Source organism: Oncorhynchus gorbuscha, linkage group LG07 (genome assembly GCF_021184085.1).
Source record: "Oncorhynchus gorbuscha isolate QuinsamMale2020 ecotype Even-year linkage group LG07, OgorEven_v1.0, whole genome shotgun sequence".
NCBI classification, from domain to species: domain Eukaryota; kingdom Metazoa; phylum Chordata; class Actinopteri; order Salmoniformes; family Salmonidae; genus Oncorhynchus; species Oncorhynchus gorbuscha.
The window spans coordinates 84810231-84823274 of record NC_060179.1 but is presented as its reverse complement, the minus strand read 5'-3'; the positions used below and the strand labels follow the sequence as shown (position 1 = coordinate 84823274).

The 13044-nt window shown below is 40.6% G+C and overlaps 1 protein-coding gene across 1 annotated transcript; it reads right to left on the bottom strand.

Annotated features, from left to right (window-relative positions):
* Window positions 1-3248: 3248 nt before the first annotated feature.
* tbxtb (T-box transcription factor Tb) lies at window positions 3249-12004 on the bottom strand. Its single transcript, XM_046357654.1, has 8 exons — window positions 11764-12004; window positions 10854-11118; window positions 10142-10276; window positions 9821-9882; window positions 8734-8792; window positions 8377-8538; window positions 7012-7144; window positions 3249-3537 (listed from the first exon to the last, which is right to left on the bottom strand). Exons 1-8 carry the CDS (start codon window positions 11967-11969, stop codon window positions 3249-3251), a joined length of 1311 nt encoding a protein of 436 aa, XP_046213610.1. The 5' UTR covers window positions 11970-12004.
* Between the last annotated feature and the right edge of the window lie 1040 nt (window positions 12005-13044).

Below are 13044 nucleotides of genomic sequence, written 5' to 3'. Positions count from 1 at the left end.
CCTGTTCAGGGGCAGAACGACAGATTTGTACGTTGTCGTACCTTGTATAACCACTAGGCTACGCTGAGAGACACAGAGATAGTGAGAGAGCTAGACAGAGATAGTGATATAGACAGAGATAGTGATATATATAGAGAGAGACAGAGATAGTGATATATATAGAGAGAGAGATATAGTGATATAGACAGAGATAGTGATATAGAGAGAGATAGATAGACAGAGATGGTGATATAGAGAGTGTGACAAAGATAGTGATAGAGAGAGAGACAGAGATAGTGATATAGAGAGAGAGAGATAGTGATATATAGAGAGAGAGACAGAGATAGTGATATATAGAGAGAGAGACAGAGATAGTGATATAGAGAGAGATAGACAGAGATAGTGATATAGAGAGAGATAGACAGAGAGTGATATAGAGAGAGATAGACAGAGATAGTGATATAGAGAGAGATAGACAGAGATTGTGATATAGAAAGACAGAGATAATGATATAGAGAGAGAGACAGAGATAGTGATATAGAGAGAGATAGACAGAGAGTGATATAGAGAGAGATAGACAGAGATAGTGATATAGAGAGAGATAGACAGAGATAGTGATATAGAGAGAGATAGACAGAGATTGTGATATATAGAGAGAGATAGACAGAGATAGTGATATAGAGAGAGATAGACAGAGATTGTGATATATAGAGAGAGATAGACAGAGATTGTGATATATAGAGAGAGATAGACAGAGAGTGATATAGAGAGAGATAGACAGAGATAGTGATATAGAGAGAGATAGTGATATAGAGAGAGATAGACAGAGATTGTGATATATAGAGAGAGACAGAGATAGTGATATAGAGAGAGATAGACAGAGATTGTGATATATAGAGGGAGATTGTGATATAGAGAGAGATAGACAGAGATAGTGATATAGAGAGAGCGAGAGACATAGTGACAGAAAGAAAGAGAGAGAACGCAGGGCGGAGGGATGAGTTGGCCGAGCCAGAGGCATCTCAAACCGTCTGTGGGGGCAAAAAACACTTTACATTACCATCCTACACAAGCTTCCTTACCATCCTACACAAGCTTCCTAAATGTACATTACCATCCTACACAAGCTTCCTAAATGTACATTACCATCCTACACAAGCTTCCTAAATGTACATTACCATCCTACACAAGCTTCCTTAATGTACATTACCATCCGACACAAGCTTCCTTAATGTACATTACCATCCTACACAAGCTTCCTAAATGTACATTACCATCCTACACAAGCTTCCTAAATGTACATTACCATCCTACACAAGCTTCCTAAATGTACATTACCATCCTACACAAGCTTCCTTAATGTACATTACCATCCGACACAAGCTTCCTTAATGTACATTACCATCCTACACAAGCTTCCTAAATGTACATTACCATCCTACACAAGCTTCCTTAATGTACATTACCATCCTACACAAGCTTCCTAATGTACATTACCATCCTACACAAGCTTCCTAAATGTACATTACCATCCTACACAAGCTTCCTTAATGTACATTACCATCCTACACAAGCTTCCTAAATGTACATTACCATCCTACACAAGCTTCCTAAATGTACATTACCATCCGACACAAGCTTCTAAATGTACATTACCATCCTACAGAAGCTTCCTTAATGTACATTACCATCCTACACAAGCTTCCTTATTGTACATTACCATCCTATACAAGCTTCCTAAATGTACATTACCATCCTACACAAGCTTCCTTAATGTACATTACCATCCTACACAAGCTTCCTTAATGTACATTACTATCCTACACAAGCTTCCTTACCATCCGACACAAGCTTCCTAAATGTACATTACCATCCTACACAAGCTTCCTTAATGTACATTACCATCCTACAGAAGCTTCCTTAATGTACATTACCATCCTACACAAGCTTCCTTACCATCCGACACAAGCTTCCTAAATGTACATTACCATCCTACACAAGCTTCCTTAATGTACATTACCATCCTACACAAGCTTCCTTAATGTACATTACCATCCTACACAAGCTTCCTAAATGTACATTCCCATCCTACACAAGCTTCCTAAATGTACATTACCATCCTACACAAGCTTCCTAAATGTACATTACCATCCTACACAAGCTTCCTAAATGTACATTACCATCCTACACAAGCTTCCTAAATGTACATTACTATCCTACACAAGCTTCCTTAATGTACATTACCATCCTACACAAGCTTCCTTAATGTACATTACTATCCTACACAAGCTTCCTTAATGTACATTACTATCCTACACAAGCTTCCTTAATGTGCAAACTTTGACTACTGGTTTCGATTTAGTAAATCAATAGAACAGAATAAAAGATCATTGTAGACAAATCTAGGATAAGATATAGTAAGACATTTTAATTGATTACATTACAGTACCATTACAGTACCATTACAGTACCATTACAATACCATTACAGTACCATTACAATACCATTACAATACCATTACAGTACCATTACAATACCATTACAGTACCATTACAGTACCATTACAATACCATTTCAGTACCATTACAGTACCATTACAGTACCCATTACAATACCATTACAATACCATTACAGTACCATTACAGTACCATTTCTCAGACAAATTCATAAAACAAACAGCAACATTATGTTATGTATTTACATGGTCAACCTCCATTCTGAAGTGATGAATATAATCATATTAATATTTACACTATGAACAACATGTTAGATGTATAATTATCACACGCGGATATCAGTGTACTTCTTTCAGTGGATAAAAGCTAAAGACATGTGAAAAATAGCAGTAGAAAAAGTAGAAATATGAGCAGATACAAGCTCAGTATAACCTTTTGATTATGTTAACAGATCACAATCCATGTTGCTATCAAGCTTTTTATCACAAAACATAGGCATTGATTGTATTATGCTGTCTGTCTGCCCCGCCCCTGCCCCGCCCCTGCCCCACCCCATCCCGCCCCAACCCGCCCTTCCCCGCCCCACCCCTGTCCCACCCCCACCCCTGCCCTGCCCCGCCCCTGCCCCAACCCGCCCTTCCCCGCCCCACCCCTGCCCTGCCCCGCCCCTGCCCCTGCCCCCCCCCACCCCTGCCCCGCCCCAACGCGCCCTTCCCCACCCCACCCCTGCCCCACCCCTGCCCTGCCCCGCCCCTGCCCCACCCCTGCCCTGCCGCGCCCCTGCCCCACCCCGCCCCGTCTCTCTCTCTCCCCCTACATGGAAGGAGGTGTAACAGGAGTCCATACTGTAGTCAGTCGCGTGTGACTGTGCGGTGACGTTTCGTAATGCGATAGTGTCGTACCATCGTGCACCTCTGTGGCCGTGCTGCAGTCATACAGCGGGGATCCACCAGGTGGCGCTGTGACGGAGTGAGACAGCCCAGGATAGTGGCTACTACTGGTGCCTCGCAGGAACTGGGAGCCTAGGCTGTTGGACATCTCCCCCGACTGGGAGACAGGGGTCAGGGACGGGTTACTGACGGACCACAGGCTGGGGTACTGGCTGGATACAGAGAGGACAGGCGAGAACAGAACACTATGTCAGTTTCACCTGGAATACACGGTAATTCTTTACGGGAAAGAGACCTACAGTATGTATGAACACATTCATAACCAGTACATAACACATTCATAACCAGTACATAACACATTCATAACCAGTACATAACACATTCATAACCCTTACATAACACATTCATAACCAGTACATAACACATTCATAACCCTTACATAACACATTCATAACCAGTACATAACACATTCACAACCAGTACATAACACATTCATAACCAGTACATAACACATTCATAACCCTTACATAACACATTCATAACCAGTACATAACACATTCACAACTAGTACGTAACACATTCATAACCAGTACATAACACATTCATAACCCTTACATAACACATTCATAACCAGTACATAACACATTCATAACCCTTACATAACACATTCATAACCAGTACATAACACATTCATAACCCTTACATAACACATTCATAACAAGTACATAACACATTCATAACCCTTACATAACACATTCATAACCAGTACATAACACATTCATAACCCTTACATAACACATTCATAACCAGTACATAACACATTCATAACCCTTACATAACACATTCATAACAAGTACATAACACATTCATAACCCTTACATAACACATTCATAACCAGTACATAACACATGGTCCTTCTGTAGCTCAGTTGGTAGAGCATGGCGCTTGTAACGCCAGGGTAGTGGGTTCGATTCCCGGGACCACCCATACGTAGAATGTATGCACACATGACTGTAAGTCGCTTTGGATAAAAGCGTCTGCTAAATGGCATATATTATTATATATTATTCACAACCAGTACATAACACATTCATAACCATTACATAACACATTCATAACCAGTACATAACACAATCATAACACATTCATAACCAGTACATAACACATTCATAACCCATTCATAACCAGTACATAACACATTCATAACCCTTACATAACACATTCATAACCAGTACATAACACATTCATAACCAGTACATAACACATTCACAACCAGTACATAACACATTCATAACCATTACATAACACATTCATAACCAGTACATAACACAATCATAACACATTCATAACCAGTACATAACACATTCATAACCCATTCATAACCAGTACATAACACATTCATAACCCTTACATAACACATTCATAACCAGTACATAACACATTCATAACCAGTACATAACACATTCATAACCAGTACATAACACATTCATAACCCTTACATAACACATTCATAACCAGTACATAACACATTCATAACCAGTACATAACACATTCATAACCAGTACATAACACATTCATAACCCTTACATAACACATTCATAACCCTTACATAACACATTCACAACCAGTACATAACACATTCAGAACCAGTACATAACACATTCATAACCAGTACATAACACATTCATAACCAGTACATAACACATTCATAACCAGTACATAACACATTCATAACCAGTACATAACACATTCATAACCCTTACATAACACATTCATAACCCTTACATAACACATTCATAACCAGTACATAACACATTCATAACCAGTACATAACAGATTCATAACCCTTACATAACACATTCATAACCAGTACATAACACATTCATAACCCTTACATAACACATTCATAACAAGTACATAACACATTCATAACCCTTACATAACACATTCATAACCAGTACATAACACATGGTCCTTCTGTAGCTCAGTTGGTAGAGCATGGCGCTTGTAACGCCAGGGTAGTGGGTTCGATTCCCGGGACCACCCATACGTAGAATGTATGCACACATGACTGTAAGTCGCTTTGGATAAAAGCGTCTGCTAAATGGCATATATTATTATATATTATTCACAACCAGTACATAACACATTCATAACCATTACATAACACATTCATAACCAGTACATAACACAATCATAACACATTCATAACCAGTACATAACACATTCATAACCCATTCATAACCAGTACATAACACATTCATAACCCTTACATAACACATTCATAACCAGTACATAACACATTCATAACCAGTACATAACACATTCACAACCAGTACATAACACATTCATAACCATTACATAACACATTCATAACCAGTACATAACACAATCATAACACATTCATAACCAGTACATAACACATTCATAACCCATTCATAACCAGTACATAACACATTCATAACCCTTACATAACACATTCATAACCAGTACATAACACATTCATAACCAGTACATAACACATTCATAACCAGTACATAACACATTCATAACCCTTACATAACACAGTGGACATTCATAACCAGTACATAACACATTCATAACCAGTACATAACACATTCATAACCAGTACATAACACATTCATAACCCTTACATAACACATTCATAACCCTTACATAACACATTCACAACCAGTACATAACACATTCAGAACCAGTACATAACACATTCAGAACCAGTACATAACACATTCATAACCAGTACATAACACATTCATAACCAGTACATAACACATTCATAACCAGTACATAACACATTCATAACCCTTACATAACACATTCATAACCCTTACATAACACATTCATAACCAGTACATAACACATTCATAACCAGTACATAACAGATTCATAACCAGTACATAACACATTCATAACCCTTACATAACACATTCATAACCCTTACATAACACATTCAGAACCAGTACATAACACATTCATAACCAGTACATAACACATTCATAACCCTTACATAACACATTCATAACCCTTACATAACACATTCATAACCCTTACATAACACATTCATAACCAGTACATAACACATTCATAACCCTAACATAACACATTCATAACCCTTACATAACACATTCATAACCAGTACATAACACATTCATAACCCTTACATAACACATTCATAACCAGTACATAACACATTCATAACCCTTACATAACACATTCACAACCAGTACATAACACATTCATAACCAGCACATAACACATTCATAACCCTTACATTCATAACCAGTACATAACACATTCATAACCAGTACATAACACATTCATAACCAGTACATAACACATTCATAACCAGTACATAACACATTCATAACCCTTACATAACACATTCATAACCAGTACATAACACATTCATAACCCTTACATAAGTAGTACATGAGAGAGACAGAGAGAGACAGAGAGAGACAGAGAGAGAGAGAGAGAGAGAGAGAGACAGAGACAGAGAGAGACAGAGAGAGACAGAGAGAGAGAGAGAGAGAGAGAGAGAGAGAGAGAGAGAGAGAGAGAGAGAGAGAGAGAGAGAGAGAGAGAGAGAGGGAGAGAGACAGAAAGAGAGAGACAGAGACAGAGAGAAGAAGAGGCAGCAGGAGAGGTGTGTTGAGGCCACCAACCTGGAGTTGGTCCCAGTGACGCTACAGTGGGTCACGGGCAGCATGGTGGAGTGGGAAGGCATCTGAAGACTGGACCAGTTGTCATGGGAGGGCAGCATAGACAGACAGCCAGAGGACATATCAGAGTAACCAGCTGCAACACAACCAATCATGAGTTTATTCTAAAGATTCATTTATTCTTTATTTGAAACAGCTTGGGGAGACAAAATGAAACCCGGATGTCTATTGTCTAAATCACCAGACCATGGGGCCTGCACCAATAATAAGTTAGGTAGTTCGTGCTCCTTTCTGCCTGTCGAAGCTCCCGAGTGGCACAGCGGTCTAAGGCACTGCATCTCAGCATCTCAGAGGCGTCACTACAGTCCCTGGTTCGTATCCAGGCTGTATCACATCCGGCCGGTGATTGGGAGTCCAATAGGACAGGGCACAGTTGACCCAGCGTCCTCCGGGTTTCTTTCTTACAAAAGAAGTGCAGAAAGAAACATATCTTCTGATATGTATGTATTCTGTAGTTCTCTCTGTGAAAGGGGGCTTTTAAGAGGGTTTGAATCAAGTCAATTACTCTGTACTAAATGTAATTCTTGGTGTGTCTTTAGTTCACGTTCACAGTATACAGTACTGGCTGAAGAAGGTGATGATGACTGACTAATGCATCTGTCCAGGCATTCCCTGTTGGAAGACCAGCTGTTTACAGCTCTGAGTGTTCTCCTCTCACAAAGACCAGAGGAATGCAGAATATCTCCTGGTCAGTCGCATTTGTTTGACTTTCTTGTTAATGGTGGAAAGGAAAGGAAGGGGTGTTGGTAGGATGGATAGAGGCGGAGGAGAAGGGAAGGGGTGAAGGTAGCTTTGACCTGGATGGGTAGAGGTGGAGGAGGAGAGGAGGGGTGTTTGGTAGCTAAGTCCTGGATGGGTAGAGGTGGAGGAGGAGAGGAGGGGTATTGGTAGCTATGTCCTGGATGGGTAGAGGTGCAGGAGGAGAGAAGGGAAGGGGTGAAGGTAGCTATGACCTGGATGGGTGGAGGTGGAGGAGGAGAGAAGGGGTGTTGGTAGCTATGTCCTAGATGGGTAGAGGTGGAGGAGAAGGGAAGGGGTGTTGGAGAGGTGCTGGGGGAGGTGGTGGAGAGGGGATGGAAGACAGGAGAGGGGGTGGAGGACAGAAGAGGGGGTGGAGGACAGGAGAGGGGGTAGAGAGGGGGTGGAGGACAGGAGAGGGGGTGGAGGACAGGAGAGGGGGTAGAGAGGGGGTGGAGGACAGGAGAGGGGGTAGAGAAGGGGTGGAGGACAGGAGAGGGGGTAGAGAGGGGGTGGAGGACAGGGGAGGGGGTAGAGAGGGGGTGGAGGACAGGAGAGCAAGACACTCACTAGGGGAGTTGGTGCGATGGGTGTAAGGGCTGCTGTACGGTGCAGAGCGATGGTTTCTCAGGGTAGAGTAGCGGTCACAGCCGTGGGACGAGGACAGGGACAGTGGGCTTCCAAACTGCGTGTGAGGGCTAGCAGGAGGTCCTGGGATAAACCATCCACTCACTGTAGTGTGGTGGGCCCACAGGAACACAGGGAAACATGGAGTCATTTTATGTGGGGAGTTTTATATCTTCTATTCTAAAGAATTTAAGTAAATTACTTAGTCAGCGTTTACATTGCCAACTCTATCGTATGTATCAATCCCATTCTTTATTTAAATGTTTAATAAATAAATATATATACATCTAAAATACTTACATTGAGAGTGGCTTGAGTGCTGGTTGTCACTGTCATCCATGATGTCTTTATGATCCGTTCTGTGGAGAGGGAATCCAATCAGAACATGTCTGTAGAGGGAATCCAATCAGAACATGTCTGTAGAGGGAATCCAATCAGAACATGTCTGTAGAGAGGGAATCCAATCAGAACATGTCTGTAGAGAGGGAATCCAATCAGAACATGTCTGTGTCTGTAGAGGGAGAGAGAGGGAATCCAATCAGAACATGTCTGTAGAGGGAATCCAATCAGAACATGTCTGTGGAGAGGGAATCCAATCAGAACATGTCTGTAGAGAGGGAATCCAATCAGAACATGTCTGTAGAGAGGGAATCCAATCAGAACATGTCTGTAGAGAGGGAATCCAATCAGAACATGTCTGTAGAGAGGGAATCCAATCAGAACATGTCTGTAGAGGGAATCCAATCAGAACATGTCTGTAGAGAGGGAATCCAATCAGAACATGTCTGTAGAGGGAATCCAATCAGAACATGTCTGTAGAGGGAATCCAATCAGAACATGTCTGTAGAGGGAATCCAATCAGAACATGTCTGTAGAGGGAATCCAATCAGAACATGTCTGTAGAGGGAATCCAATCAGAACATGTCTGTAGAGGGAATCCAATCAGAACATGTCTGTAGAGGGAATCCAATCAGAACATGTCTGTAGAGGGAATCCAATCAGAACATGTCTGTAGAGGGAATCCAATCAGAACATGTCTGTAGAGGGAATCCAATCAGAACATGTCTGTGGAGAGGGAATCCAATCAGAACATGTCTGTAGAGGGAATCCAATCAGAACATGTCTGTAGAGAGGGAATCCAATCAGAACATGTCTGTAGAGAGGGAATCCAATCAGAACATGTCTGTAGAGAGGGAATCCAATCAGAACATGTCTGTAGAGGGAATCCAATCAGAACATGTCTGTAGAGAGGGAATCCAATCAGAACATGTCTGTAGAACACTGGCTCTCAATCTAAACACTCACTAATATATCCTATATTCTAAATCAAATCGAACTAAATAGATATTTCTAGTGGACAGAAAGGGGAGCAGGGAACTTGCCCTACCTTTCTTTAGCATCCAGAAAGGCTTTGGCAAACGGGTTGTATTTGATTTTCAGACCGGTTATCTAAAATGTGGAGTGAAAATACAATGCAAAATTGGTTAAGAGCGAATAATAAAATATCGAATCTTTAATAAACTAGATTTTTTTTAATGTTATATCTTCTTCACCTAAAACGACCCAAACAAAAATGTCTCCAACGTTGCGTACTTCAAAGTCTACGTATTGGACAGTTATACGTGAACAACAGCAACAACAACAAAAAACACACATTACTATTAACATTAGAGTGTTTATAAAATAATGTATCAATACAATAATGTACCTCTTCGTTCTGGTAGGCAGTGACCGCTATGAACTGAGTCTCCGGGGAGGAGTGACTCGTGATCATTCTCTGCGGCCCTCCGACGCGCACAATATGGACACGTGGCTCATATTTGTGCAACGAGTTTAACATGATCTGAAAAATGTATAAAAAATGTTGTTGTTTTTTAAAGCAAAAAGTTAAATAATATGCTTTATTTTACAGGTATAAATAGATCATTTATTTTAATCGAAATGTTGATTGATGGGTGTTCCCGTGACAACATAGCCTAAAATGTATACACGCTTGATTGTAATTCGCTTTAGATAAAAGCGTCTTCTGAATGGCATATATTATATAAATGATCATTCTCGAGAAGCCGGTGTTTGGAGGATATATTGGTACGGGTCTCGTTTGGAAATTCCTGGCCACCCCTCATAGCCTGGTTCCTCTCTAGGTTTCTTCCTGGGTTTTGGCCTTTCTAGGGAGTTTTTCCTAGCCACCGTGCTTCTACAACTGCATTGTTGATGTTTTGGGTTTTAGGCTGGGTTTCTGTACAACACTTTGAGATATCAGCTGATGTAAGAAGGGCTATATAAATACATTTGATTTGATTCCATAACTTGACATGTTTTCTGATCTAAATTGTTATCACAATTATTGGGGAAAAAAACACGAGCACTCAAAAGGTTATAAAATGACATTTAAAATGATGAGACTGTAATCTTCTAACCTGGCCTCCTCCGTTGAGTTTGTTGGTGAGTTTGACTTTACAGAATGAGACCGGATCTTTCATCCAGCGCGCTCCGAAGTTTGGCGAGTCCGGGTGGATATATACGCAGCTCGGGGCTTGAGGCTCGGGTTTACCCCCGGGAACCCACTCCCCATTAACGTATTTCCACCGGTGGTTGTCCGCAGCCACGAAGTCCAGCAGGAACGAGTACATGGCGTTTGGATCCAACCCAGAAACATTCACCTTCAGCACCGGAAACATGCGCCTTGGATACAAAGGAAAATATAATAACAGGTGTCCTTATCTCATCCTTTATAGTCAAACAATAACTATAATATATCGTACAATAGGCCATTATTGACGCTAATGTCAAGCGAACGAGTGGTTCACTTTATAGGCCATGTGAATATTAATAGACCTGGGTGTTACAGGAAAAACACTAAATATAATGAATGAATATGTGTGCAATCCTGTTTCCTTTAATACTGTGATACCACAGCAATGTTATAGACACGTTTAACACTATTTATTTGTGATATAAACCTACGGCTGTTTAGGGGCGGCAAGTAGCGGTTAGAGCGTTGGGCCAGTAACCGAAAGGTTGCTGGATCAAATCCACGAGTTGCCAAAGTAAAACATAACCCGTCGTTCTGCCTCTGAACAAGGCAGTTAACCCACGGTTCCTAGGCCGTTATTGTAAATATTTGTTTTTACTTGCCCAGTTAAATACATTTAAAAAATGTATATAATCCTACCTGCTTTTTTCACTATATAAATTAAGACGGTAGAACCGTTGTAAAAAGAAAGGCTATACAGGCAGGTAGCCGAACCATAAATAATACGCATAAAACAACCAACCATAATACAGTATATACATGTATATAAAACACATGTCAATTCAATGACTTACCTGCCATTTTTGGTTACTATCATTTCATTCGTGAGTTCCTTGAACTTCCGCCACAGTTCGTTCTCATCCAAGCCGACTTTGAGTTGTCTCTCCGTGGGATCGCCCTTCTCGCTGCCCGCCTGTAGCTCGTTCTCCACGGCAGTCAGAAGGTGGTCCACCCGGTACTGTGTAACCTTCCCCGGGCCATCCCCGCCACCTGAGGCCATTCTTTCCAACAGCTCCAGGGTTGAAAAATGACGTATTACACTTTGAGATTAAGAAAACAAAAAAAATCGGTCGCTATATATCCATCCACTTGAATATATCCAATATTCTCCACTCCATTGCAAGTTTCCGAATATATATTCCGAAGTAACAGTCAATAAACTGATATATCTTTGTGCCATCGCTGGTTGGCTGGTCTTCGCTTTGATGTATGCCGTCTGGTCAGCCATTGGTTGTATGAGGCTATACTGTATCAGTAGGATTAGGGAGGAAGGATGGCTTTACAGGAAGGATGGCTTTACAGGAAGGATGGCTTTACAGGAAGGATGAGTAAGTAATGTGTCTGACGTCGATGGCTCACAAGCCAATTGTAATTGTTTTATTACTTCAATCTGTCAATATTTACACGTAGTAGTCTATATCAAAGAACTGCATAATGAAACCGAGGGATTTGAACTTTCAGGTATTTATTTCAAATGTTCTTTACAGTTTCACTCAATCTCAAATGACTGGAGGCCTATGTTCAGATAGGTAGGACTCATAAAATGCTTTATTTCTGATGATCAAACTCTAGTCTAACTTGATAGACCGAATATATTTTTATTATATTAGTTCAAAACGTTTTCACTTAATAATAATAATAATAATAATAATAAAATATGCCATTTAGCAGACGCTTTTATCCAAAGCGACTTACTTGTGACACTTTCTATGCGAAAGACACACTTTTAAGTTTCCTTCTTAATTAAACACTTTATATTCTACGACATTATTTAAACTTATTTTTGTTGTTGTTGCTTTTACTCGTGAATTAATAGTTCTGTTTTTATTCTACACAACTTTTAACAACTGAAATCATTTCCAAAACCATTTCCCACGACGAAGGTTATTCGAGATGTTTATTCGTTTCAAGGCCTGTGAAGTGGTCGGGTAGGTGACAAAACGCAGGAAATACAGACCGTAACACGCACCTTTAACAATAGAAGGGAGATGCATAGAAACAAGTCCGCGAGCAACAGAAAACACTTCTCAGTTTTATTATTTGTCTAAATGATTCGCACCGAAAACCAATCCATC